Genomic DNA, 27,242 nt, shown 5'->3' with positions numbered 1-27,242 from the left:
AGCAACAAAAGAAAGTGAACATTACAGATGAGAAACAAAGGAGATAAGCCCTATAATAGTCCCAGTGTACTACCTGGGTAAAAGGCAAAAAGGGAGGACCCAGTCAAAACCTAGTCATTTTCCTATATTAAAGAGATGAAGTTGGAAGTCAAGAAGGCAAAGTAGAGACATGAACTGGAGTTCTTGGAGTACACTGACAGAGAGGAGAAAGCTGTAGAGGGCACTCTAGAAATCTAAAAATGGTTCTGAGTCTTTTTTTTTTTTTAAAGATTTTATTTATTTATTTGACAGAGATAGAGACAGCCAGCGAGAGAGGGAACACAAGCAGGGGGAGTGGGAGAGGAAGAAGCAGGCTCATAGCGGAGGAGCCTGATGTGGGGCTCGATCCCATAACGCCAGGATCACGCCCTGAGCCAAAGGCTGACGCTTAACCGCTGTGCCACCCAGGCGTCCCCAAGGTCACAAAAAGAATCACTCAAAAGGAATAGAGGAAACAATGCCCAATGCCCACAGAGGTCTAAGAGACTGAGCAAGTTCTGTCTCTAAGAGCCAGAACAGAAACATTCATATATCAAATAGCACTGATTAGAGCAAGGGCCAACAAACTATATACCAGAGGTCAGTCTGGTCCACCTCCCACTTCCGTATAGCCCAAGAACTAAGAATGGTTTCTGCATTGAGACAGCCAGGGGGAAAAAAAAAAAAATTCAAAGGTAACATTTCATGACAACTGAAAACTATATGAAATTCAAATTACAGTATCCAAGAAATAAAGTTCACAACCATGCTCATTCATTTAAATACTATCTATGGCTGCTTCCATACTACAACAGAAAGGATAGGTAATTGGGACAGAGACTACAGCCTACAGGGCCTAACATATTTAGTACCTGACTCTTTACAGAAAAATGCATCTTGTGTCAGTAGGAAAAATACTAACTCCAGAATAAACATATATGCAGACTCACCTAACAAAACTTAAAAGCAAGATACTAAATAATTAGTTTCTGGGGTCCCTGGGTGGTTCAGTTGGTTAAGTGACTGACTCCTGATTTCGGCTCAGGTCATGATCTCAGGGTTGTGAGATCAAGCCACATGTTGGGCCCCGCCCTGAGCATAAAGCCTGCTTAAAATTCTCTGTCCTAGGAGACAAACCATAAGAGACTCAACCATAGGAAACAAACTGAGGGTTGCTGGAGCAGAAGGGGGTGGGAGGATGGGGTAACTGAGTGATGGACATTAAGGAGGGCATGTGATGTAATGAGCACTGTGTATTATATAAGACTGATGAATCACTGACCTCTACCTCTGAAACTAATAATACATTATATGTTAATTAACTGAATTTAAATTTTAAAAAAAGATTGTCCCTCTCCCTCTGTCCCTCCCTCCCTTAAAAGAAAGTTTCCAAATAAATGAAGTATGTCCCAGAGCTCAAGAGTGTAAGTTACAAAATTATCTAGCATGTACTGTAGCGTTATTTACAACAGCAAAGATATGGAAGCAACCCAAGTATCCACCAACTGATGAACAGATAAAGACGTGGTACATACATACGATGGAATATTACTCAGCCATAAAAAGAATGAAATTTTGCCACTTGTGACAACACGGATGGACCTAGAGGTTATTATGCTAAGTGAAGTAAGACAGAAAAAGACAAAAACCATATGATCTCACTTATTTGTGGAATCTAAAAAAACAAAACAAATGAACAAGCAAAAAACAAAGAACTGGTGGTTGCTAAAGGGGAGGCGGGTCAGGAATGAGCAAAGCAGGTGAAGGGGATTAAGTAGTACAAACTTCCAGTTATAAAATAAGTAAGTCATAAGAAAAGTACAGCATAGGGAATATAGCCCAAAATATTGCAATAACGTATGGTGACTACACTTACCTTGGTTAGCACTGAGTAACCTACAGAATTACTGAATCATGATGTTGTACACCTGAAACTAATATAACATTGCATGGCAACTATATTTAATTTTTAAAAACAAAAACAAATAGCGCCTAGGTGGCTCAGTAAGTTAAATGTCCAACCCGTGGTTTCAGCTCAGGTCATGATCTCAGGTTTGTGAGATCAAGCCCTGAGGTGGACTCCCCACTCAGCAATGAGTCTACTTAAAATTCTCTCCCTCTCCCTCTGCCCCTCCCTCTGCTCACATGCACTCTCTCTTTCAAATAAATATTTTTTAAAAATAAAAAAAATAAAAACAAAACAAAAAGTAAGAACAAAAATCTAGCTTCTGGTATAGCAAAATTTACAGTGTCTTCTATCTAGTAAAAAATTACCAGAGAAGCAAAGGAAGCAGAAAATTCAACCCATAGTGAGACGGGAAAAAAAAAAAAACAAAAAAAAAAAACAAAAAAACAATCCACTAAGTGATTCAAATAATAGAATTAATAAAGGGATATGGAATTATAGGGCTATAAATGACCATAATCTATATGTTCAAGAAACTAGAGGAAAGAATGAACATGTGGAGTGAAGACATGGATGATGTAAAATAAGACCTACTGCTATTTGTAACAACATGGATGGAACTAGAGAATATTATGCTAAGCGAAATAAATCAGTCAGAAAAAGACAAATACCATATGATTTCACACAAATATGATATTTAAGAAACAAAACAGATGAACATAGAGGAAGGAAAGGAAAAATAAAGTAAGATGAAAATCGAGAGGGAGGCAAACCATAAGAGACACAGAACTCTAGGAAACAAACTGAGGGTTGCTGAAGGGGTGGTTGGGGGGGGAAGGGATAACTGGGTGATGCGCATTAAGGAGGGCACTTGATGTAATGAGGACTGGGTGTTATATGCAACTGATGAATCACTAAATTATACCTCTGAAAATAAAAAACAAAAAACAAAAAAGACCTAACTAAAAATTCTGGAGAGGAAAACCAGTTTCTGAATAAAAAATCGTGAACAGGATATAAGCTAGATTAAGCACTGTCAAAATTAGTGAACTTAAAAACACAGCAATAGGGGCGCCTGGGTGGCACAGCGGTTAAGCGTCTGCCTTCGGCTCAGGGCGTGATCCGGGCGTTACGGGATCGAGCCCCACATCAGGCTCCTCCGCTATGAGCCTGCTTCTTCCTCTCCCACTCCCCTTGCTTGTGTTCCCTCTCTCGCTGGCTGTCTCTATCTCTGTCAAATAAATAAATTAAAAAAAAAAAAAACACAGCAATAAAAAATAAAAAGTAAACAAAATGATAGAAAAATGAGACTAAAAATAAGTACACAGATCAATAAACTGTGGGACAATGTTAAGTGGCCAAATATACACCTAATTTGGAGTTTCAAAAGAAAAAAAAAAGGGGGGGGGGCGCCTGGGTGGCTCAGTCAGTTTAATGTCTTCACTAAAGCTCAGGTCATGATCTCGGGGTCCTGGGATCAAGCCCCTTATCTGGCTCCCTGCTCAGTAGGGAGTCTGCTTCTCCCTCTCCCTCCCCCTGCTGCTCCCCCCTCATGCTCTCTCTCTCTCTCAAATAAATAAAGTCTTTTTTTTTTAAAAAAAAGAGGGGTAAAATTATTTAAAGAAATGACAGTGAAAAATTTATCAAACATGATAAAAATACAACATAATAAATTTTGTGGCATGCAGCTAAATAAGTATATAGAAAAATTTATAGAACTAACAATCTACATTTGAAAAGGTCTCAGATCAATGACCAAAGCTTTTACCTTAATAAACTACTATAAGAGCAAATGAAACACAGTGTAAACAGAAGAAAGGAAAGAACAAGCAGCAGAAATCAATGAAACCAAAAGCTAGTTTTTTAAGAAAAAATTTAAAAATATATATTGATAAGCTACTATCACTGTATGGACTAAACAGAGGGGAAAAAAGGAGACACAAATTAACAATGTCAGAAATAAGATTACAGATACTATAGACATGGAAAAGATAATCGGAACACTATGAGCAATGTATGCTGATAAATTCTATAACTTCAATGAAATGGGATAATTTTTTGAAAGAAACAAATTACCAAAGTTCATCCAAAAGGAAACAGATAAACTAAATAGCCCTATACTATTAAAGAAATTGAACTCGTAATCTAATACCTCCCCATGAAGAAAATTCCAGGCCCAAGTGGCTTCATTGGTGAATTAAACCAAAGACTTAAGAATACGAATTTTACACAAACTGTTCCAGAAAACTGAAAAGGAGGAAATGCTTCACAGTTCCTTCCATGAGGCCAATATTATAACCCAATAACAAAAATCAGATAAACACATCAAAAGAAAGAGAACTACAGAGCAATATCCCTTGTGAAAACAGATGCAAAATGTCTTAACACAATTTTAGCAAATACATAAAAAGGGTAATTCATAATGACTGTCTTTGCTCAGGCTGCCATAACAAAATACCACAAACTGGTGGCTCACACAACAGAAATTTATCTTCTCACAGTTCTTGAGACTGGAAGTCCAAGACAAGGGTACCAGCATGGTCAAACTCTGGTGAGCGCTCTCTTCTGGCTTGCAGACAACCACGTTCTTACTGTACATGGCAGAGAGAGATCTTCTCCTGTTATTTTAAGAGATCACAGTCCGATCATGTTAGGGCCCTACTCTTATGACTTCATTTAACCTTGATTACCTCTTAAGACCCTACCTCCAGATAGAGTCACTTTGGGGGCCAGGGCTTCAAAATATACATCTGGAGGAGATACAATTCATTCCACAGCAATGACTTAAGTGATGTTTATCTCCTCAGAAATGTAAGGCTGGTTTCTAAAAATCCATCAATGCAATTCATCACATTAACAAACTTAAAAATGAAAAACCATAATCATCTCAATATATCCCAAAAATTTTGACAAAATCCAATACACAATCCTAGTAAAATTTCTCAGCAAACTACGAATAGAAGGGAACTCTCTCAACCTGAGGAAGGGCATAGTGAAAAATCTTGTTATCATCAGACTCAGTGGTGTAAGACTGGAAGCTTTCCCCCTAAGATCAGGACAAAGGCAAAAATGTCCATGATCACCACTTATATTCACCACTGTACATGTAGTTCTGGCAAGGAAAAAAAAAATCACAGGCATCCAGATGTGAAACAAAGAAGTACAACTGTCTTTATTTACAGATGACATGATCATCTATGAAGAATCGCTTTTTTAAAGCTATTTAAAATGCTTGAGTTTAGTTAGACTGCAGAATACAAGACCGATATACAAAAAACCAATTATGTTTTTCAGCAATACATTTAGATTATAAAAAAACAAAATATTTAGGGATAAATGTGACAAGAGCTGTAGAAGACCTATACAGTGAAAACTACAACACACTGCTAAGAAAAATTAAATTAAACCTAAATAAATGGAGTTCATGCATCAGAAGACTCAATGTCTTAAGGTGTCATTTTGCCCAAATTCATCTATAGATTCAACATAATCCCAAAAAAAATTTCAGGAAATATTTTATAGAAATTGATAAACTTACTCTAAAATTCATATGGAGAGGACCTAAAATAGCTAAAACACCTTTTAAAAAGAATAAAGTTGGAGGACTTAAATTACCTGACTTCAAGACTTGCTACAAAGCTAGTGCTGAGTCCAGGCAGTGATAGTGGCCTCAAGATAGACAAATAGATCACTGAAACAGAACACGGTGCAGAAATAGACCCATACGTATGCAATCAAATAACTCTGGAAAAAAAATTTTTTATTTAAATAAAATTTACATAACATAAAATCCACCATTTTAGAGTACAATTTCATGCTTTATAGTATATTCACAATACCGTACGACCATCACCACTACCTAATTAAAAGATTTCCATCAACCCTGAAAGGAACCTCATCTCTTTCAATTCCCCCCACCTCAACTCCCACCAACTCCTAATTTATTTTGTTTCTATGGGTTTGCCTAATTTGGAAATTTAATAGAGATGGAATCATACTCAATGAAACCAGAAGTTGGTTGTTTGAAAAGATGAATAAAATGGACAAACCTTCAGTGTGACTGATGAAGAAAAATATAAGATTCAAATTACTAAAGTCAGGAATGAAGGCAGGATACTACTAATGACCTTACAGAAATAAAAAGACTGTTAAAAGAACATAATGAACAACTGAGTGCTAACATACTAAACAACCTAGATGAAATGGACAAATTCCTAGAAACAAACTACCAAAACTTACCCAAGAATAGAAAATCTGAACACCCACAGGGTATTAAAGTAAAGAGATTAAATAATTAAAAAACGTCCCCCAAGCAAAACCCAGGATTAGATGGCTTCTGTTGGTGAATTCTACATTTACTGAAGAATTAACACCAATTTTTCTCAAACTCCTCCAAAACACAGAAAAGGAAGACCACTTTCCAACTCATTCTACGAGGCCAGTATCACTGATATCAAAACCTGACAAAGAAAGCACAAGAAAACTATAGAAAAGTAACGTTTGTGATTATGGACAACACATATCTTCAACAAAATACAAGTAGATTGAATTCAGCAGCAAACTAAAGAGATTAGTGGTATCAGCCCCACCTCCATAGAGGGGAAAAGGACTGAAGATTAAGTTCAATCATGGGACAAAAACTTCAACAAAAATTGTTAAACACTGAAGTTCAAAAGAGTTTCCTGGTGAATACACTGAAACACCGGGAGGCTGATATGCCGATTCCACAGGGAGAGGGCATGGAAGCTCTATGTTGGGACTCTCCCAGACCTGGCCTTATGTGTCTCTTCATCTGGTTGGTTCTAAATTTTATCTTTTATAATAAAACTATGATCGTTAAGTATAGCACTTTTCTGTGTTCTGCAAGTCATTCCAACAAATTATCAAACCTGAACTAGACTGCAGGAACTTGTGGCTGACATCTGCAATGGAGGCAATCTTGTTGGTGACCATGCCCTTAAGCCTGTGGAACCTGTCACTATCTCCAGGTGATTGGAGTAAGAACTGCATTGTACTGCAGTACATCAGGATAAAATCCAACCAAGAATTTCTGTGAAATTTGACATGTCATTCTATAAGTCAGAGGAGACTTATTATAAGGAGCTGAAAATAACCGAGTGCATATTCGAAAAGAACATGGTAGGAGACCTTGCTTTAGCAAACAGAAGGACTTACTTTTAAAGCTATAGTAAGTAAAACCATGTGGTGAAGAATGCACTAATGTAACAGAGCCTAGAAATAGATCCACATATATGTGGAAATTAATATGTAAGAAGTGGCATTACAAATTAGCATGGGGGGTGGCCTTCACACATTACACAAAAATAAATTCCAAGAGGTTTAAGATTACAATCTGATAACCAAAACTTTTAAAAGGAAACAGATGAGTATCTTATGACCTCAGAATCATAAAGATTTCCTAAACAAGATATAAAAAGTGTAAACATTAAAAAAATGATTTATAATTACACTACACTGAAATTTAAAAGTTTAACAAAAGGTAGTATAAAATTGGTAAAACTGATAAGCAGTATTGACATGTTTACACTGCAAGTAAAAAGGACAAAGGACTGACAGCTGAAATATATTAAGAATTGCTACAAATCAATAAAAACAGACAACCACAAGGAAAACTGGGGAAAGACTATAAAAAGACAATTCACAGAAGGGAAAACCAAATGGCCAAAAAACATGAAAAATGCACAACCTTGTAATAACAAGAACCTAATTCACAATAACTTTATCAAAAACATAAAAGTTTGACCATACCAAGTGTTGAATGTCTGGATGAATGGCAACCCTCATACACTGATGGCAGTGTATAAACTGATAAAGCCACTATTTTTTTTAAAGATTTTATTTTTATTTATGTGACAGAGAGACAGCCAGCGAGAGTGGGAACACAAGCAGGGGGAGTGGGAGAGGAAGAAGCAGGCTCCCAGGAGAGGAGCCCGATGCGAGGCTCAATCCGAGGACCCTAGGATCACGCCCTGAGCCTAAGGCAAACGCTTAAGGACTGAGCCACCCAGGAGCCCCTAATAAAGCCACTTTGGAAAAAAACCAGGCTATACCAAAGCTAAAACAAAAATTTATATACTTTCAGCCCAGCAATTTCAACTCTAGGCAAAGCTGCTAGAATATTCATTACAGCATTACTTTTAACAGCATAAAACAAACTTAAATATCCACCAATTTAAAAAAATTACAGTACTTTTATGTAATAGGATACTATACAACAGTTAAAGTAAATAAAAACAACATGCATCAACATGGATATATTTCGAGAACAGTGTTGAGGGGGGAATAAAGGAAATTGCAGAGGAACATGTACAGTATTATACTGTTCACATGTAAAGTTTCAAAGCATGTAAATCCATACCATGTATTGTTTATGGGCACATAAATATATACTCTTAGTATAAAAGTGTTCATGGGAATAATAAACTCCAAATTTCAGGACTGTGGTTGCCTGTGGGAATGGAGGAAAGAGAATCAGAACAGGAGTAATACACAGAGGGCTTCAAATAAATCTGTAATTTTAATGTTTTAAAAAGTAAAAGTAAAAACAAAAGCAAAGCAGCTGAATGAAAAAGGCACATCCTAGAAAATGTCAGAACTCCCGGGATTTAAAAATAAAATTATAAAATCTTTCAGGAAGGAAAAGAAGCTCACTTACAAAGGAACAAGAATCTGACAGATTTCTCATCAGCAACAGTGGGTATGAGAAGATAAAAGAGCAATATTGTCAAAGTTCTGGAGGGGGAAATTATTTGAACACTGGAATACTGTACTTTAAATGGGGAGTCAGATCAGAGTGCAAAATAAGTATATTTTTGGACATGCAAGAACTCAAAGTTCACAACTCAGAAACCCTGTTTGAAAAAGAATGTACTACAGAAAAATAAATCTAAAAAGAAAAAGGTGGGAACCAAAAACCATGGTGAGCACATAAATTACTAAAACATATAGCTTGATTTAAACAGTTACTGAGAAACATAAAAATAAATAATTGACAATATGGAACTAAAATGGCAGGTAATTAAAACATGGCAGGTTGGGTGTGGGACTGAGAGGCAGGGGGTCAGGGAGGGAGCCTGTTAAGAGTCTTACATTGCTTGACAATACTATAATTATTAAAGCAACTTACTGTGCTCTAGTATCAACCTTAGAGGAAATGGGAGATAATCTCCCAGTATTAACTTCCTTATAGATAGACTGTTTACATTATTGATAATTCTAGCTTAAGAAGTACATGTAATTTCTTTAAGTGAAAACATTTTGTCTTTCAAGATGGTGGAGATATCTCTCACTAATTAAATGGCATAAGACCAGAGTTTAATTATAACTGAAGAAACATTATAAGTTTGAGTTACCACACGGTGTCTAACAGCATGTGTAACAGTGAAAGAATCACTATGAAAACAGAATACAGCTCAAACATTTCTGCTAGAGAATCTTTCAAGATTAATGAAGAATTACTCATCAACTATCAACCCACACAAATGACACACGTTTACTTATGTATTTCTCCTCTACATAATAGATTCAATCCACACTATCTATCTGACATTCCTTTTTCTCTATTTAGAGCGGGATTTCAATTTATATGAACTTCCATTTGTTTCTTCATAGGTAAGGGGGAACAGAAAAGATGTCCAACAACTCTCGATTCTTTATCCAGCAGGACACAGCAATGTCTATAATTACAACAAATACTTTTGTGGGTTTTTTTAGAAATGAAAATGACAGTTACTCAGTTACAGAAAGCTTTACCTATAAGAGAATATAACTGGACACCAATGGCAAGATATTTTAATAAAACTAATTTTAATTATCTTAAGTACATAAATAAAGCACTCTAAAAAACCATCCTTAACAAAATATTAAGTATATATTTAACATATGTAATATATACATGTACAGCAACTTAAATAATTCACAAAAAATCAAAAAAGCTGTAAAATAAGATAGACTGCTATAATCTGTTCATTCAGAGTAACCTTTTAGTAAGCTATAAAATTAACATGGCTAGTTTTTCAAATAGTGCTCATATGCCTTATTAGAATTCTGAATTTTTTACAACAGGGAATCACATCTTTCCCCCATAAACCCTGGGCGTGTCTGGCTATTTCTTTCTTCAATAAATGGAACTATTAACTATCTACTCTCTATGTCAGAAACCTGGGAACCCCTCTAGCCCTCCACAGCCACTGCCCCAATTCATATCTCACCAATTCTATAATAATGACCTGGGGATGAATTCCTCACCTTCGAGCTACCCACTGCCTTTCCAACAACTCAAAAAATTTTACTTTTAGAAATAAGAATTTCAAGTCACTCCTGGTGGAGAAGATACGAAACAATTCAGAAAAAAATGGACTGGGAATTTTTTTTTTCCTTAAAAAAGGTAAACAGCATAAAAATAAATGACTTTTCCCTGAGCTATCTTGGAAAAGATAAAAAGAAAAACAGGATTTTAAAATTATATTCTGAGATTCCTATAAAAAGTAGCAAGCTTAGGAGACAGAGGTTAACACATACGTGTTGGCATGCAATGAAGACATGGTATAACCCTATGATCCAAGAAAGAAATTGAGAGATTACATAAAGATTTTCCACTTCAGGTACTACTATTATTATAAACCAAGATGATGAGGACCTGGGAGGAAATATCAGAGGAAGGAAGGGAGGAAAGGAATGAAGGAAAAAAGGAAGGAAGAAGAATGGAGGAAGGGGAATTCAGTATTTATCTTTATAAGCAATACCCAAAAGGAAATGGGAGTTGCACCCTGACAAATGTCTAGCAAGCAAAGGATAAAAAGAAAAACTAAAAAACATCAAAATACCCATTATTTCTAATTTGAAATTGGTGACATTTTATTCATTCGACATTTGAGCATCTACTATATGCTAAGTTCTGATAGAAACAAAGGGAATAAGGCAAAATGAATTCTTTATAGAATTCAGAGTCAGTCGCTGACATGTTGCCTTTATTTAATGTGTATTTTCCATCAAACTAAAGAAAAATACTGCTAAGGCATTGATAATTCATGTGTCATAATCCAATTTTTTCACATGGTTTGAAGTTCGTCAACCACAAATCTCTTAGAAACATAATGCCTGAAGTTAGGTTGCAACTTCCTTTACACACCATATTATTTCACAGTTCTACGGCTTTTCCCAGGCTCTTCCCTATCCGGAATGTTTAGGCATTTCCTATTCAACCGTTCAAATTTCCTAATGACTACAGTGATGCTACGATATCACCTGGGCAAAGGTAGGTACTTGCTCTTTTATACTCCCAAAGTACCTCCTCTATTACAGCAGTTACACTTCTATGTCATTGCTCGCATAATTAGATTCATACAAACATACGCTGTGTACAAGACACATACTTTAAAATCAAAGAGACAGTGAGAATACAAGGATGAAAAAGATGTATCGATGCAAAGCAGTAACCAAAGACAGCTGGAGTGGCCATACTAGTATCAGGCAAAACAGACTTACAGACAGATTTTGAAGAAAGGTAACGGGACAGATTAATTAAAACAGACATTCCTGGCTACAAGTTAGAATCACTGATGCTAGCGCCCCAATCCCCAAGGACTCTAAATTTATTGGCGTGTGGTTAAGGCCCAGGCATCAGTATTTTTCAAAAGGATTCCCCAGGTGATTCTAATGTGCAGCCAGAGGTAGTTAATTAAATCACCTGATTATAATAAAGGTTGAAAACAACTGAGCTAGAAGGAAAAAATAAGACCACTTTTTCAGTTAGGGTAAATGGAAGTCAGTACAGTAGGGGAATGAACCCTGGAGGCTTTTGATGACACACTGCACAAAACTTGACAGCTGCAGAAGATGGAGTCTTAATTCAAAAGATTCAAGAAGAGAATTATTTCCAAGTCTGAGAAAGACTAGGGTTGTCCTAAGCAATGACAAACAGGTAAAGAATTGTGTTCAAGGCATTCAACTATACCTATGAATTTGTATTTCTTTACTTTTAATATATTTCAGTATCCCATTAAAATAGTATACCTTTTATAAAAATGCTTATGCTAATAAAATTGGTACTTTTACAAGTAAAAAAGCATAAACGAGTAGAAAAACATGCTCTAATCTGCCTCAGAAGCCTAACTGTTCAAATCATTGCTCAGTGTTCAGACCAAGACCATGGTACGGAGGATCACATTACAATCCTAAGATTATAACTGAGGGGACAGACATGTATAGTTAATGGTTAAGAATTAGGGCTCTGAAGTTAGATTTACCCGGTTTTAAATTCCTAAACACTATGAACTATCTTTGTATCAAATGTTCTTCCAACACTTTAATGCTGTGTGGCTTCAGGCAACTAACTTTACTTCTGTAAGACTCAGCTGCTTTATCTGTAAAGAGAAAATACTAACTGTACAACAGAGCGGTTGTGAGGAATAATTAATCTTCGTAGAAGACTTTACTATAGAGCCTGGCTCAACAGTAAGCTCTAATAACTGTAAAATTATTACTAAAGGCACTTATTTAACCTAGGAAATTATGTTAGAGCCCGTATACTCCAAAGCCCTTCATTTTTGCATTTATATAATTTATTTTTTTCTAAAAAAGATGGAAATGGAGAAGATAATTAAGGTTGAAAAGTGAGGTCCAAAATATGGGAAAATAGGAAGGAAAAAGGATAAGACATAGTTTTCATGATGAATCAAACCAGATAAGCATAGAAGAAAAGATAAAGGGCTATAAAATAATAAGGCCATGAAGACAGAAAGAAAAGGATAAACCAGTAGATCACAATCAAAATTTATAGGACGAAAAAAAGCAAAAAAACAAAAAAAAACTCTAAAATAAGGAATGTTATGGAATATCTAGGTTCAGATGCCGGGCCCAAGTTAGCACTACTGGAGATGGCTTCTTTTGTGGTTCTAATAAAGAAAAGCTTGGCAGGACATTAATGGGAATATAAATTAAACTCTAATAAGTATTTCTTATTAGACAAAGTTCTCCAGTGTGTTACAATCTTGCTATATCCCAAAATTCCAAACACCAAAAGCAAGCTACAATTTGGAATAACTTATTCTAATTTTTCACCTAAAAGATTTTTTAACATTTAAACACTGAAGGAAATGGCAATTATATTTATTTGCATAGTCAACTGTGAGGATGCTCAGGAGAAAAAAAATAGAAATATCAAAATAAATTCCCTGAGGGGTGCCTGGGTGGCTGTCAGCAGAACATGCTACTCTTGATCTCAGGGTCCTGAGTTCAAGCCCCACATTGGTGGTGGAGCCTACTAATTTTATATACATTTTATATATATATCAACACTCTGTACTTTCGCTGTGAAACTAATGCTTAAGACACATAATTCTACCCACCAGTAAGCAGGGTATTCTCTAGTATGTTCTCCCCAGCCCTCTGTCCCTGAGTAACCTAAATAACTATTTTAAGTTCTATCTTCAATAAATATATCATTTCCCACCTAAGTTGATGGCATCACCATTTACCCAATCTTATCCTGACCAAGGCCTGGGGGCTCTACCTCCAAATGAGATCTTAAAACCAGCCCACCTGGATGAGACTTTGAAGCCAGTATAACAGCGATATTACATTTTTCTTACCATTGCTGCCAATTACTATATCACTTGGTCCCCATCCCAGCCTTGCTGTATGACAATTAGGAAGAAGAAGCCATGGCTATCTTTGAAAGAAATTAGTTCAATGTAACGTCATCACCCTGTTAACAGAAAAGATTTTAGGTTCACCTAACCTAAGAAGATTAATAGTAAAAGACTTGTGCTTTAAATTAAAGAAATACTGAGGAAGCTACTGCTCAATTATTTTCATTCACAAGACACTCTAGGCACAAAATCTGTATTATTCTGGTTCTAAAACAGTTCTCAAATCCAGAGACAATAATCTGATCCCTTCACTAGAATAGGGATCAGCAATTTTCCTGCCAGGTAATACTGTAGGTCATGCAGGCTATATGTTCTCTGCCACTATCACTTGCCTCTGCCACTTCTGTGTGAAAGCAGCCATAGATAATACATAAACAAATTAGTATGGGTGTGCACCAATAAAACTTTATTTACAAAAACAATCAATGGGTCAGATCTGGCCTACAAGGTAGTTTGCCCACCCCTGCATTAGCCTATCACAGACTAGGTTTTAACTTCCAATTACACGCATTCATTTTATTTTTCTTAAAGATTTATCTGAGAGAGAGAAAGAGAAGACGTACACACACACCCATGCAGGAATGTGCAAGTGGGGGGAACTTGCATTCATTTTTTTTTTTATTTCTTAAAAAATATTTTATTTGAGACATTGAGAGAGATAGCAAGAAACAGCATGAGCAGGGGGTAGAGGGAGAAGCAGGCTCCCCGCTGAGCTGGGAGCCCAATGCAGGGCTCAATCCCAAGACTCTGGGATCATGACCTGAGCTGAAGGCAGACGCTTAACTGAGACACCCAGGTGCCCTCACACATTCATTTTAAATACAATATTACGTCTAATGAAATGGGACATGAAATCTGGTCACTTCAAGTGCTAGTACTAACCAATATGTCAATTACTTCCAAATAGTAATGGAAAGAATCTCATTATCATATGTTGACCAAGTGTTTACTTAAGAGTTTATATAAGATTTAATTCTTAAAAAAAAAGGTTTAGAATAGAACAGTCCTATAATGGACTGGGAAATAACTATTCATTTCATAAACATTTATTCCTGCCCTCAAGGAGTTTACTGTCTGGGGCACCTGGGTGGCTCATGTTGGGTAGGATGCAAAGCGGTTAATTTAACTTAGAAAGGAAGCAGGAGAAAGTTCACAGAGCACCCGATGCTTGAAGACCAGATTAATGATGGGCAGGAGGACAGTGAGCAGGCAAGGGAAGATGGGGACGCAATATTCAACTCAAGTAGGAGGATGAGGAAAAGGCATAAAGTATGAAATAATCCTTCATATCTTCAGAGATCTGCAACCAGTTCAGCATGACTAAAACAGCAACAATGATAGAAAACTGAGGCTGAATATAAAAGAGGATACAGAAATAGACTCAAGGGACTCCTGGGTGGCTGTTGGTTAAGTGCCTGCCTTCGGCTCAGGACATGATCCCAGGGTCTTGGGATCAAGCCCCGCATCGGGATCCCCGCTTTTCCCTCTCCCTCTGCTGCTCCCCCTGCTTGTGTGCATGCACTCTCTCTGTCAGATAAATAAATTTAAAAAAAAAAAAAAAAAGGAAAGAAAGAAAGAAAGAAAGAAAGAGAAAAAAGAAACAGATTCAAAACTTGGAACAAAGTAGAAGTATGCCAGAGGTTAAAGTGTGAGATGGTTCCTCAGTTTCTGATCCAGGTAACTTGAGTGGATAATGGTAATAGTCAATGTGAGAGGTAATTCAGAATTAAAAGTGTATAAAAGAAGCAACTCAATTTTCCTTTTATAAAAAGCCTCGGAAGACTTTTTTTGAACTTTTCAAAAAAGATATAGTTGACATAAAATATCATATTAGTTTCAGGTGTACAACATGATTCAATATTTGTATATACTGCAAAATGATCATTACAGCAAGCCTAGTTAACATTCATCACCACACAGTTACAAATTTTTTTCTTTTGATGAGAACTTTTATGATCTACTCTCTTAGCAACTTGCTAATATACAAAACATTATTAAATGTAGGCATCATACTGTACATTATATCTCCATGACTTACTTTATAACGGGAAATCTGTACCTTTTGACCAGCTTCACCCATTTCACTTTTTGATAGAACACTACTTTAAAAATATATATATGTATATAGATATATATATGGTTATTACCAAATAAGTACATAATTAGTACAAGAAATGAAATGTGAAAAAGAAAAAAGAAAAACCTACAATCCTATCATTCAGAATATGATTAAGATAAACATGTACAAATGCAGGGGAAAGGGCACAGACAGAATAAACAGAAAGCTAAACAAATTATAAAACAAAGTTCACTAAAATATACATCATTACAAAGTGCACATGTTACTTGTCCACATAATTTTTTTTAAAACCCAACTTATTGCTTCATTATCTATCTTTGCCAGTAAACTATGGCAAGTTTAGAGGGAAGATCTTATCTTTTTCATTAATGTATCCCCTGGCACATAGTAGGTAGTAATCAATTACCATTTGTTGAAAGAATAAATTTTAAATGAAGCCCCAGATTACTCTTCCAAGCAATATCTGGTACTATAAGAATTCTAACACACACACTCAAAAATAGAAAACATACCCTGATACTCTTTATAATGGGATTACCATAAAAAGAACTAAAACAAAACAAAAAACACTAAGGCATAATATATTAAGATTATATTCATCAGGAAGAACCAAAGAAATTTTCTTAAATCCAGGAACACACATAAATATCGTCCTTGAATATATGAGTCAGGTTAAAATGTACTTTGGGTCTGAACTGTTCTTACTTTTCCACACTGCATGTGCTTGTACATCTCACCATAAAATTGTCATAGAGATATTTTTAGCCTATTCATTTACAGACTAGAATTCACAGACTATTACTGCACTTGATAAAATCTCAGAGGAAAAAAATTAGCCTTTGAATCGTGATTTTAAGTTAAGGTCAACTTAGCTACTTCTTATTAGATCAGAAAATTCTTAAAAGAAAGTCCGCGTTTAATGTGTAATGTGTTTTTAAAAAATAATCCCCACAATGTTTACTGTACTTAGCACACAGCAGATAATCACTACACATATTAAGAAAATGAAGTAGCTAATAAATGTTTACCTTTCAAGCAGAGATTTTGAAACACAGATACATTTCAAGGGAAACTTCTTAGCAATTAAAAAGTAAGCAAATCAGTTTCAAGCCCAATTTAGCCAGAAAAATCCTGTCCTGGGACAATGCCACCAAACCTCCACAACTTTCGGATACCTCAGCTCTGTGATACACCAAAAACAATGGAGAATACATCTCTCCTTCCTTCTAAAAAATGTCTAAAGAATATTTCTTTATTCAAAAGTAGAAGAACCAAAACTGGGCATTTTCAACCAATGCTACCATTAATGGTCTACCACTGTAGATCCATGAAACTCTTGGCATGTGCATCTGGTAAGTAAGATCTTTTGCTTAAAACAATAGATAGGGGCTCCAGTTACAGTAAAGTCATCTTTCCACTTTGCAGAATTCACCTAAAAACAATTCGAACACCATTCAATTAGCACTAGTAGGAGTCCCAGTCATAACTCCAGTTATACATAAAAGGTACATTCTTTTGTACTTGACATTTGACTGTAAGAGCTGTATGTTGAATCATTTAAAAGTGCAAAAAACAAACAGGAACTAGAAGTGCACTAGTAAAATAAAATCTTAAAAAAAAAAAATCACACCAAAAACAAATGATTCAACTTATTTAATACCATACAAATAACTCAAGTCAACCATAGTACCAACTAGGGGAATCATAACACATTATCCACACATACCTTAATAGACCGTTATTAGATATAAGTAACTTTTCAACCCATACCTATACAAAGGCTACCTTTCAAGAATGAAAAAGTGCATTTTCAACACTTGAAAAAGAATGTCCTCTGAAGGAGAGCAAAGACCCCTGGGAGCCTTGGCTGTTAGTAATCCCAAAGTGTCAATGTCCATTTTTACTTGTATCCATACGTCCCAATCATCCACTTTCAGTCAGGAGGAAGGTGGAGAAGTCCATACAGAGCACAGAATGAAGAGGGCAAAAGTAGACCATGAGGGACTAGGGATCAAACAACACCTTCAGGGGCACCTGGTTGGCTCAGTTAGTGGAGCATGCAACTCTTGGTCTTGGGTTGTGAGCTCCAGCTCCACCGTGGGTGTAGAGATTACTTAAAATAAATAAATAAAAATTAAAAGCAAACAAAACAAAAAAAACACCTCAGGGACGCCTGGGTGACTCAGCTGGTTAAGTGTCTGCTTCAGCTCAGGTCATCATCCCAAGATCCTGGGATCAAGTCCCATATCAGGCTCCTTGCTCAGCAGGGAGCCTGCTTTTCCCTTTGCCCTCCCCCCTCTTGTGTTCTCTCTCTCTCTCTCTCTCTCTGACAAATAAATAAATAAAATTAAAAAAAAAAAAGCACCTTCAGTTGGCACACCCTTTTCCTATTCTAACTTATATCAAGAAATCTAAATTTTTGGGGCGCCTGGGTGGCACAGCGGTTAAGCGTCTGCCTTCGGCTCAGGGCGTGATCCCAGCGTTCTGGGATCGAGCCCCACATCAGGCTCCTCCGCTATGAGCCTGCTTCTTCCTCTCCCACTCCCCCTGCTTGTGTTCCCTCTCTCGCTGGCTATCTCTATCTCTGTCGAATAAATAAATAAAATCTTTAAAAAAAAAAAAAAAGAAATCTAAATTTTTTTCCTGATAGTTTCAGCACACAGGTGGACTCTGAAAAGAATGGTCCGAATAGCACCAATGGTTAGCTACATACACTTGAAATCAATCTCTGCACCTTGGTTTTCTTCCCTGCAAACTAAAGTCAGAATGGACACAGTACTCCCTTCTTTCCAGCAACAAAACTCAATGATAATCTCTAGAGCAAAAGTTCCCAAGCTTTCTAAGTACCTAACACCCTCAGTATTCCAGTAATTCTTTCACAATAGCACTAGGCCAAGAAATACTAACAGTTCCACTTATCAAGTTGTTAGCAGCAATTTGAAAAACTAATCTACCTTAGCTGAAAAAAAAAAAGTTTTTACTTCATTCTTAAATAATCACACTTACTTACAGAATGCATATTATTAGGCACTCCACAACTTCTCAAACCTTGGAATCAAATTGGATACTGCTATTCTTATTTCCTATTTCTCACTGATTTTCATGCAGTATTTGCATTTTGTCACAGCAACCCCCAAAAACCCAACTTCACAAAGACACATCATCCAAAGGAATGTAGCACAATCTAATGTTCAAATCAGTAACTATGTGAAGCTGGTAGTTTACCTGGCAACCAACAGTTGTCAAGTACTGAAAATTTAAACAACCACACAGCACCTCTGTAAGTTAGTGACAATACAATGGGGTATCTTAGTGTAGTGTAGGAAACATGGCCCCTAGAAATAATTTTTCAGACAAGACCTAGGTTAGAAATCATATTCTAAGGGTGTTGGGTGGCTCAGCTGGTTAAGCGTCCAACTCTTGATTTTGACGCAGGTCATGATCTCAGGGTCCTGGGATGGAGGTCCAAGTTAGGCTCCAAGCTCACCAGGAAGTCTGCTTGAGATTCTCTTTCTCCCTCTCCCTCTATCCCTCCCCACCACACACAAGTGAGCACATGCACTCTCTCCCCTCCCCCTCTAAAATAAATAAATAAATCTTTAAAAAAATCAGATTCTACTAATAACTATATAATCTTGGGCACTGGGCACCTGAATCAACCTCTTAAACCTTAGTTTCTATGCCTGCCAAACCTCAAAGAACAGTTATGAGGAATGAGATGCCTGTACACAGTAAATGCTCAATAAATGCTTGTTATTATTTTATCATTCACACTTAAGCCAAATAAGCATTCTAAGCTAACGCCACAACGTCAAATAAACACTTACGAACAAATTTTTAGGGAAAAGATCATAAAGTGCTTCAACAATGACAATATAGAGACCTACAGTCTCCTCCAAAGGATGCCATGATGTTGCTATACCTATGACAAAAAATGACTAGGTAAAAGGTTTTAAACTGGTAACTCAGAAGAATACACTTGCAAAAGCACCTTTTAATGGACAATCACACTAGGAAAAACCAAAAGTTTTATAAACTAGGATTCTTTAAGCAGCACTAAGAATGCCTTTTAAAAATACAAGCTTACATAGAGCAAAACTCAATTGATTATAACAAACACTTCTCCCAAAGAGCATAATAGTTCAATATTATATCTATACTCATATCCCTAGTCTCACAACATGCTAAAAATTTAATATTTTAATTCCAAATGCACTTGTGTATCTTCTATCTTACAAACATCTTTAATAAAATTTATAATACAAGAATACTGCAAGTGCTTGGTTTATGAAAGGATTTTTGAAATATCTGATCCTCGGATATTATCTCTACTTACTTAGGAAATGAGTTCTATAGAAATTAAGTGATTTGCCCTACAACTTATATATTACTGTTCTGTGCTAAAAGCAGTATCTTTTAACTCTTTCTAGTACACAACTTCTTTCCAAAAAGACTCAGTACAAATCTTGTTAGTTGAATCACTGTTGTTTAATCCAACTGTTACAAGTAGGTTAACCATCATCAAAGGACTGAAAATCTTTTCCCTGCACAGTAATGGCATTTCACCTGCAGAGACTTTTCATTTGCCAAGTATCTTGAACTGTATAACATTAATTAATAATTATTCTTAGATCACATTATGACAAGATCTATTATTATAGATTCAACTATACCAATGGTAATACAGTGGTTGAGCCCACTGGTATAATCTCTCAGCCCAGAGTATTTCTCATTTTTCACTTAGCTGGTGGCCCATTGTTCAACTCTAGATGGAAAGGTAACATGAACTATTAAACTGTCTCTACTATTTTTTCTTCTATAACAAGCCAAATGCAGTGGTTAAAATACTTAAAAGGAATGGAAGGCAAAAACACTTGTATACCACCCACAATACAATGCCATCACAGGTCTATGCCTGCCTTTCAATTTGGTCCAAGCAAATTCCAAAAACAATTTGCCAGCAATCCTTTTCCCCACATTCCCAAATTTCTCTCAGATACGTTTATTACTATCACTTCCAAACGTATCCTAAAAGCAAGTTACTAAGCCATTCTACTTCACAGTGACTACTTCTCTAAAACTTGAATGTAAATCCAATTTGGTAATAAAATAACTATACTGGGAAGCTTAACTTTTAAAGAAATTCTGCAGGAAGTCTTTATATAATGTAAACTTATCACTCCTATTTTATACTACATTTAAAAAACTACCCTTTTAGGGGCACCGGTTGGCTCAGTTAAGGGTCTGCCTTTGGCTCGGGTCATGATCCCAGGGTCCTGGCATGCAGCCCCTTGTCAAGCTTCCTGCTCATCAGGGAGCCTGCTTCTCCCTCTCCCTCTGCCATTCCCCCTTGCCTGTGCGCTCTCACTCTCTCTCAAATAAATAAATAAATAATTTTTTAAAAACCTACCCTGTCATATGCCACAGTTTAAGGGTAGAGATTTGGACTACTGATAAGAGATAAGGCCTATACATAACTGCTATATTAACCTGAGTTTTTGGTAGCCACATCATTTTCTGTACAGCTAATATTTTGAAAAACTTCGTACCTGCACCCTTCCTAGCAATGTAAATACATTCTGTTAACAAACTTTTTCATTTCCATGGAGAACTGAAGAGCAACCTTGTTTCCTTAGAAAGGAAACAGCTATCTGTCTTATACAATACCCAGTCCACTTTAGCAACCTAACACGGACCACAAAAAAAGAAAAAAAAATCTATTTGGAAAAACGTCTCTTCTCCAGCCAAGAGCTGTTCCCAGATAAAGGCAAGGCTCAGAACACAGAAAAACAAAACAAAACAAAACAAAAAAAAAACCCAAAAAACCTCCTCAAAGGGAAGAAATATGCCAGGCAAGGAGAGACATGGATCCGGAACAAATAAGGGGTGAGTGTACGCGATCAGTGTAAGGGCTGGAGGCAGCAGGCATAGCGCTGAGATGCTCCAGCGAAAGAACCAGCAGCAGCAGCGGCAGCGGCAGCAGCAGCAGCAGGAAGTTTCAATGGGGCCGGGCAGAGCATGCGCCCTGCACCCGCGCGGTGGCCTTATGTGGAAGGAGCACCACTTGCGAACACCAATAATAGACCAGCAGCACCAGAGAGAGAAACATGAGCAACAAGCACCTTCTTCAACTGTTTCCCCCTCCGTCTGAGCCCCTCCTCCAGCCTACATACTAACCACCCCACCCCACCCTGCAAATGGGAGGGCGACTTCTTCCCCTATGCTCTGCTGCCAAGATGAAGGGGGAAGGGATTAGAAAAGTGGGGAGATGCTTTTCTATTATTTGGGGGGAGGTGGGGAGAGGGAGGAGGAAAACTATGGGGGGGGGGGAGGAAAAATTAACCCTCTACCCTCCAAAGTGGAGAAGCTGAACCGACTTCGACCCCCAAAGCGAGAACGGAGGAGGACCCCCTCCCATGGGGGAGGAGCAAACCTCCCTACTCTGAGAAAGGAGTTTTGGGGGTTAAATCTGCCCTCGAGGGGAAGGGAAGAGAGACGCGAGCGACTCTCCCGTGGGAGTTCCCACTAGAGGGAGGGAGAGCTGAAGTGTCCGCTGGCCCCCGCCCACCCAGGTGGAAGGAGAGAAAGGGGCGCCCCGAGAAGATGAGCCCAGCCTCCCCCGAGATGGTGGGGAGGATGGTGGGAGGAGGGGAAGAAGCAAGGGAGAGGAGGAGGAGAAAAGCGCAAAGCTGGCCGGAACCTGCGCTCCCCTTCCCCCGCCACCCAGGGGGAGAAGGGGTGGAGGACCGGCCCCTGCCGCCGGGGAACAGTCCCAGGGGCCGCGGACCAGCACAATGACCACTCCACGTCCCCAGCCCACACCTAGCCCGCGACGCCCCCCCACCTCTGCTCCGCGCCAGGCCCAGTGGCCCTAGGGGGTCTCTGCCCCGCCTCCCCACTGCCCAAGACCCTGGGGGCTGGGCGGAGAAGCCGGGCCGGGCGGAGCTGCGCCCCAGGGGAAGGGCAGAGCCGCGGAGGCCCGGGATGTCCGTAAAGAGCGGAGAGAAGGAGCGTGCCAGGGCCGCTTCCCGCCGGGCGTTCGGGCCCCTCTCTTACCTTCTCCACTGCCGACGTCCGGCGGCGGCGCCTGCAGCACCCGCTCCAGCTCGGGAAACGGCAACTCAGGAAGGTCGAGCAGCGGCCCGTAGCGCTCCAAGAAAGAGCACACTACGGCGAAGTTGGGGCACGAACCCGGGCAGCCCGGAGGAGCCATCGCGGCCGCCGCTGCTGCCGCCGCCGCCGCCATTTTGAACTGGAGGATGGAGGAGGAGGCGATGGGGGGGGAGTGGAGGGAGTTGGGTGCCGAGGAATGGCAGGGCAGCCTTACGAACAACAGGAGGCGCTAGTGAGTGAGCGCCCCTGTGGATCCGAGCGTCTCCGGCACCGCGCCGCGATCCCACAATACAACGGCTGCTCGGAGCAGTCGAGAACTGAGTCAGACGGGGGAAAGAGAGGCGCTCTATGCCTTTCACTTTCCGCCCTCTTTCCGCCCCTCCTTCCCTCAGTCCCCCCTTCCCTCCGTCTACTTCGCCCCTCCCACCTTGGGTTTGCCACAGCCTCGTGTGACAGGGGGAATGAAAACAAGGGAAGCGGGGCAGGGAGGAGGACTGGACGCTGAAGAGGCGGGACTTTTCAGGAGAGGTGGCCAATAGCCTTGGAGGGGGAGGAGTTTCGGGCGACGACTGGCTGAAAGGGGCTTTCGGGGCGGGGCGAGTGGGGGGAGCGCCCGGCAGAGAGGGCCCGAAAGAACCGAGGTGAGAGGTAAAGCGCGGAGCCGTTTGGGATCGCAGCTCTACTGAGAGGACGTTGGGTGAGTTTTGGGGGGATTCCGGGAACTGAAACCGGCCACCAGATGGTGGGGGGTTGGGGAGCGTGTTAAGAAGCAGAAACAGGGGAGAATAGAAAAAAAAGCACGATTGTGGGAGAAGTTTGGGAAGGGGAAAGGTAGAGGAGTGCCCTTAATTAGAGGTTGGGATGGGACCTTTGTAAGGGTAAGTGCCTACGAAGCTTTACTGAGGGATATTGCTGTCTACTGGGGTACAAGAATCGCAGCTGTGCTGGAAAACAGGGTCTGAGGGCTCTGGGGGGGGGGCGAGAGCCTGAGGGAACGGCTATGCTCGTAACACCTGTCTGAGGAATTGGGGCCTGGTAGAAGGTCAAGGTCTGAAGGGACCAGCTCTTCAGGCAGACCAAGGTATGAGGGGACAAGGCCCTGCTGTGGTTGACAGGATGTGAGGGGAATGGACTTTTGAGGCACGAGGATCTAATGGGACGAGACTTTACAGGGGGACCAGGGTCAGAGGGTGGGCTAGGACTCCACTAAGAGAACTGACAGGACAGCAGTGAACATTCTCCCACAAAGAATCTCAGAAAACCATCAATCATGCAAAGTATAATGTGCAACTTGGGATGCAAGGTGCATTACGATTAGAAGCCTGAGCTTTGGAAGTCAGCCATACTTGGGTCCTAACAAAAGTGCTTCAGGTCATTGTAGAAGATCCTTCAGTTCTTTGAACCTCTGTGAAAGGGAGATGATAATAATACTTACATAATAGGGTTTTACTAGCTAGTCACAGTAAATTCATCAGCACGATGCCCAGGCACATTCATTGTAATGATTTTTAAAACGTTAGTTGCTATTACTTAACAAAGGAATTTGTAAAATCTAGATGAATTCAGCTGTAATTTATATAGCCTACTACTTTGAGCCAGAATTTTCAGCGAGCTTAAACTTACATAGTACTGAGGTGTCTGGGTGGTTCAGTCAGTTATGCATCTCACTCTTGATTATCAGCTCAAGTCTTGATGTCAGGGTCCTGAGTTCAAGCCTGGCATTGGGCTCCATGGTGGTCTTGAAGCCTACTTCAAAAAAAAAAAAAAAAAGTAAAAAAAAAAATGTTAGGGGATGCCTGAGTGGCTCAGTTGGTTAAGTGCCTGCCTTGGGCTCAGATCATGATCTCGGGGTCCTGGAATAGAGCCCTCTCATCTGGCTCCCTGCTCAGACGGCAGTCTGCTTTTCCCTTTCCCTCTCCTCCTCCCCCCTACTTGTGTGCTCTCTCTCTTCCTCTTTCTCTGTCAAATAAATAAAATCTTTTTAAAAAATGTTAAAACTTACATAGTACCTACTAAAAAAGAATTTGAAACAAGGTATAATATAACCCATGTAAAATTGGAAATTTTATGAAATTTTATTGGGAACAGAGAAAATGCTTACAATTAATTGAATTTTGTTCTGTATTTCTATGAAAAAAACGTAATGGTCTATATCATTCTCATTAGCTAAAGAGAAAATATTCTTTTTTATCAAGAGAGAAAAAAAATCTAGGGGTGCCTAAGTGGCTCAGTCAGTTAAGTCTCCAACTCTTGATTTCAGGGTCGTTGGAATTGAACCCCGCTTTGGGCTCTGCAATGAGTCTAGAACCTGCTTAAGATTCTCTTGCTCGTTCTCCCTCTGCCCCTCCCTGCTCAGGCATGCTCTCCCTCTCTCTCTCAAAAATAGAAATTTTAAAAAAGAGAAAAAAATCCATATTGTAAGTAGAATTTATAACCTAGAATACTGACTCCTAATCCTGAGTAATATACAAACTCTTTTTATTTTTTTAATTTTTTTAAAGATTTTATTTGACAGGGAGAGCACAAGCAGGGCGAGTGACAGAGGGAGAGGGAGAAGCAGATTCCCTCCTGAGCAGGGAGTCAGACAAGGGGCTGGATCCCCGGACCCAGAGATCATGACCTGAGCCAAAGGCAGGCGCTTAACTAACCGAGCCATGCAGGTGCCCCACAAACTCTTTTTAAAGGGAAAAAAGTGTGTTTTTTTGAAATTTCTCAAATACTCTTGAAAATTTCATTTTAAGAAATACTGCTGTGAGAAATTAAAGTCAACATAACAATGTGAATGTACTTCACGCCACTGAACTATACACTTAAAAATGGTTAAAAGAGTAAATTTTAGGGAAGCCTGGGTGGCTCAGTTGGTGAAGCGTCTGCCTTCAGCTCAGGTCATGATCCCAGGGTCCTGGGATTGAGTCCCACATCAGGCTCCTTGCTCAGCGGGGAGCCTGCTTCTCCCTCTGCCTGCCTCTCCCCCTTCTTGTGCTCTCTGTCTCTTTCTCTCTCTCTCTCTCTCAAATAATTAAATAAAATCTTTTTAAAAAAAAAGTAAATTCTATTTTATATATATTTTACCACAATAAAAAAAGTAAAACAAAAAAAGTAAAGTCTTACATTAGGAAAATGTCTATGGTTGTGACTTATAGCAAAAGAGAAGTTTTCATTTAATGTGTACTAAAATACTGTTTTAAGCAATACTGCTTAAACACAAGTCTAAATTAAAACATTGGTAGAACTATTAGACTGCCAAGTATGTATCTCTAGACCTGGGGACTTGAAGACCCCAGTTTAAGAAAAATCTGACCTAGAACACATTGTTAACCACAGTTTTGCAGAAAGATACAAAAAATCTTGATAAAATCGTATTTAATTGAACTTAAATAAAGAGCAGATACACAGTATTAAATAAAATTACATCTTTATGAAGCAGAGAAAGGACCTTGTGAAGGAACTTTTATAGAAAGACCTTTCAACCAAATGAAGTTTTAATTATATCATTTTGTAACCCTTACCTCCACCCATTCCTTTCTAGGTCTTCACTTTAGCTATTCCAGCTCCTCACCTCCTACTCGTCCATAGGTTGTAAAATAACATACTAAAAGAAAGCCTTATACTATAGTTTTCTTTTCTCAATCCTCACACTGTTACTCAAAGAGAAACTGATAAATAAGGTTAGAGTTTCTCCCTTTTCTAATCCAGATTGGCATGGGAACAAAGTCCTTGGGCATCAGAAAGTTATATCCACCCAAAAGATAAGAAAAAGATTTAGCTCATACCTTCACTAAGTCTGTTTTTGAAAAGAAAATAAACATTCTTAACGACACCATCTCTTTTTGGCTTTCTGGACCCAGAGAAGTTGTGGGTTACAAGAGTCTAATCCCAGTTTAGGTAGTTAATTGACTGAGTTATATACATCAGACCAGAATATAAAGATAGAGTAGCCTTTAAAAAAATCTGTAATTTATTGCTACTGCCATGAAGAAGCCTTCGAACAAGCATTAAATTACCTACACTCAGTCTAACTTTGTTTATGATTAAGAGATTTATTAAGATGGTTCATATTTTGCATCCTATTAGGGAAAAGAGAAAACTTGCTCATTGAAAATTAATGGTTAGTTTATTCAAAATACTAAAAAATCTGAAACAACCCAAATGTTCATCAACGGAAGAATGGATGAATAAATTGTGATTGATTCTTGTAACAGACTAGTATTCATACTAATATATACTTGGTACTACAACATGAGTGAATCTCAAAACCTGCTGAGTGAAAGAAGACAGACACAAAAAACAGGTACTATACAATTCCAGCAATATGATTGTCTAATCCAGGGGAATAGAAATCAAATTAGCAGTTTCTTTTGAGCGTTGAAAGAGAGTGACTAGAAACGTACACAAGGCAAGTTTCTGGATACTTTCCATATCTTGACTGGCAAGTTTATACATTTGTCAAAAT

At 38.6% G+C, this 27,242-nt stretch overlaps 2 protein-coding genes across 3 annotated transcripts in view; one reads left to right on the top strand and one right to left on the bottom strand.

Annotated features, from left to right (window-relative positions):
* Nucleotides 1–23,159, bottom strand: part of RSF1 (remodeling and spacing factor 1) — a 145,500-nt gene extending 122,341 nt beyond the window's left edge. Inside the window, exon 1 of one of the 2 annotated variants that reach the window (XM_026518176.4) lies at nucleotides 22,733–23,159. In XM_026518176.4, coding sequence (XP_026373961.1) covers nucleotides 22,733–22,922 — 190 coding nt within the window. In that variant the 5' untranslated portion in view covers nucleotides 22,923–23,159. The remainder of the gene's footprint in view (nucleotides 1–22,732) is intronic. The other variant, XM_026518177.4, reaches the window with a different exon arrangement.
* A 223-nt stretch (nucleotides 23,160–23,382) lies between these two features.
* Nucleotides 23,383–27,242, top strand: part of AAMDC (adipogenesis associated Mth938 domain containing) — a 38,172-nt gene continuing 34,312 nt past the window's right edge. The window contains exon 1 of the mRNA XM_026518181.4: nucleotides 23,383–23,486. The gene's annotated coding sequence lies outside the window, so the exon portion shown is untranslated. The remainder of the gene's footprint in view (nucleotides 23,487–27,242) is intronic.

This window comes from Ursus arctos, unplaced genomic scaffold, assembly GCF_023065955.2.
Source record: "Ursus arctos isolate Adak ecotype North America unplaced genomic scaffold, UrsArc2.0 scaffold_22, whole genome shotgun sequence".
NCBI classification, from domain to species: domain Eukaryota; kingdom Metazoa; phylum Chordata; class Mammalia; order Carnivora; family Ursidae; genus Ursus; species Ursus arctos.
This window is presented reverse-complemented; position numbering and strand designations above follow the sequence as displayed.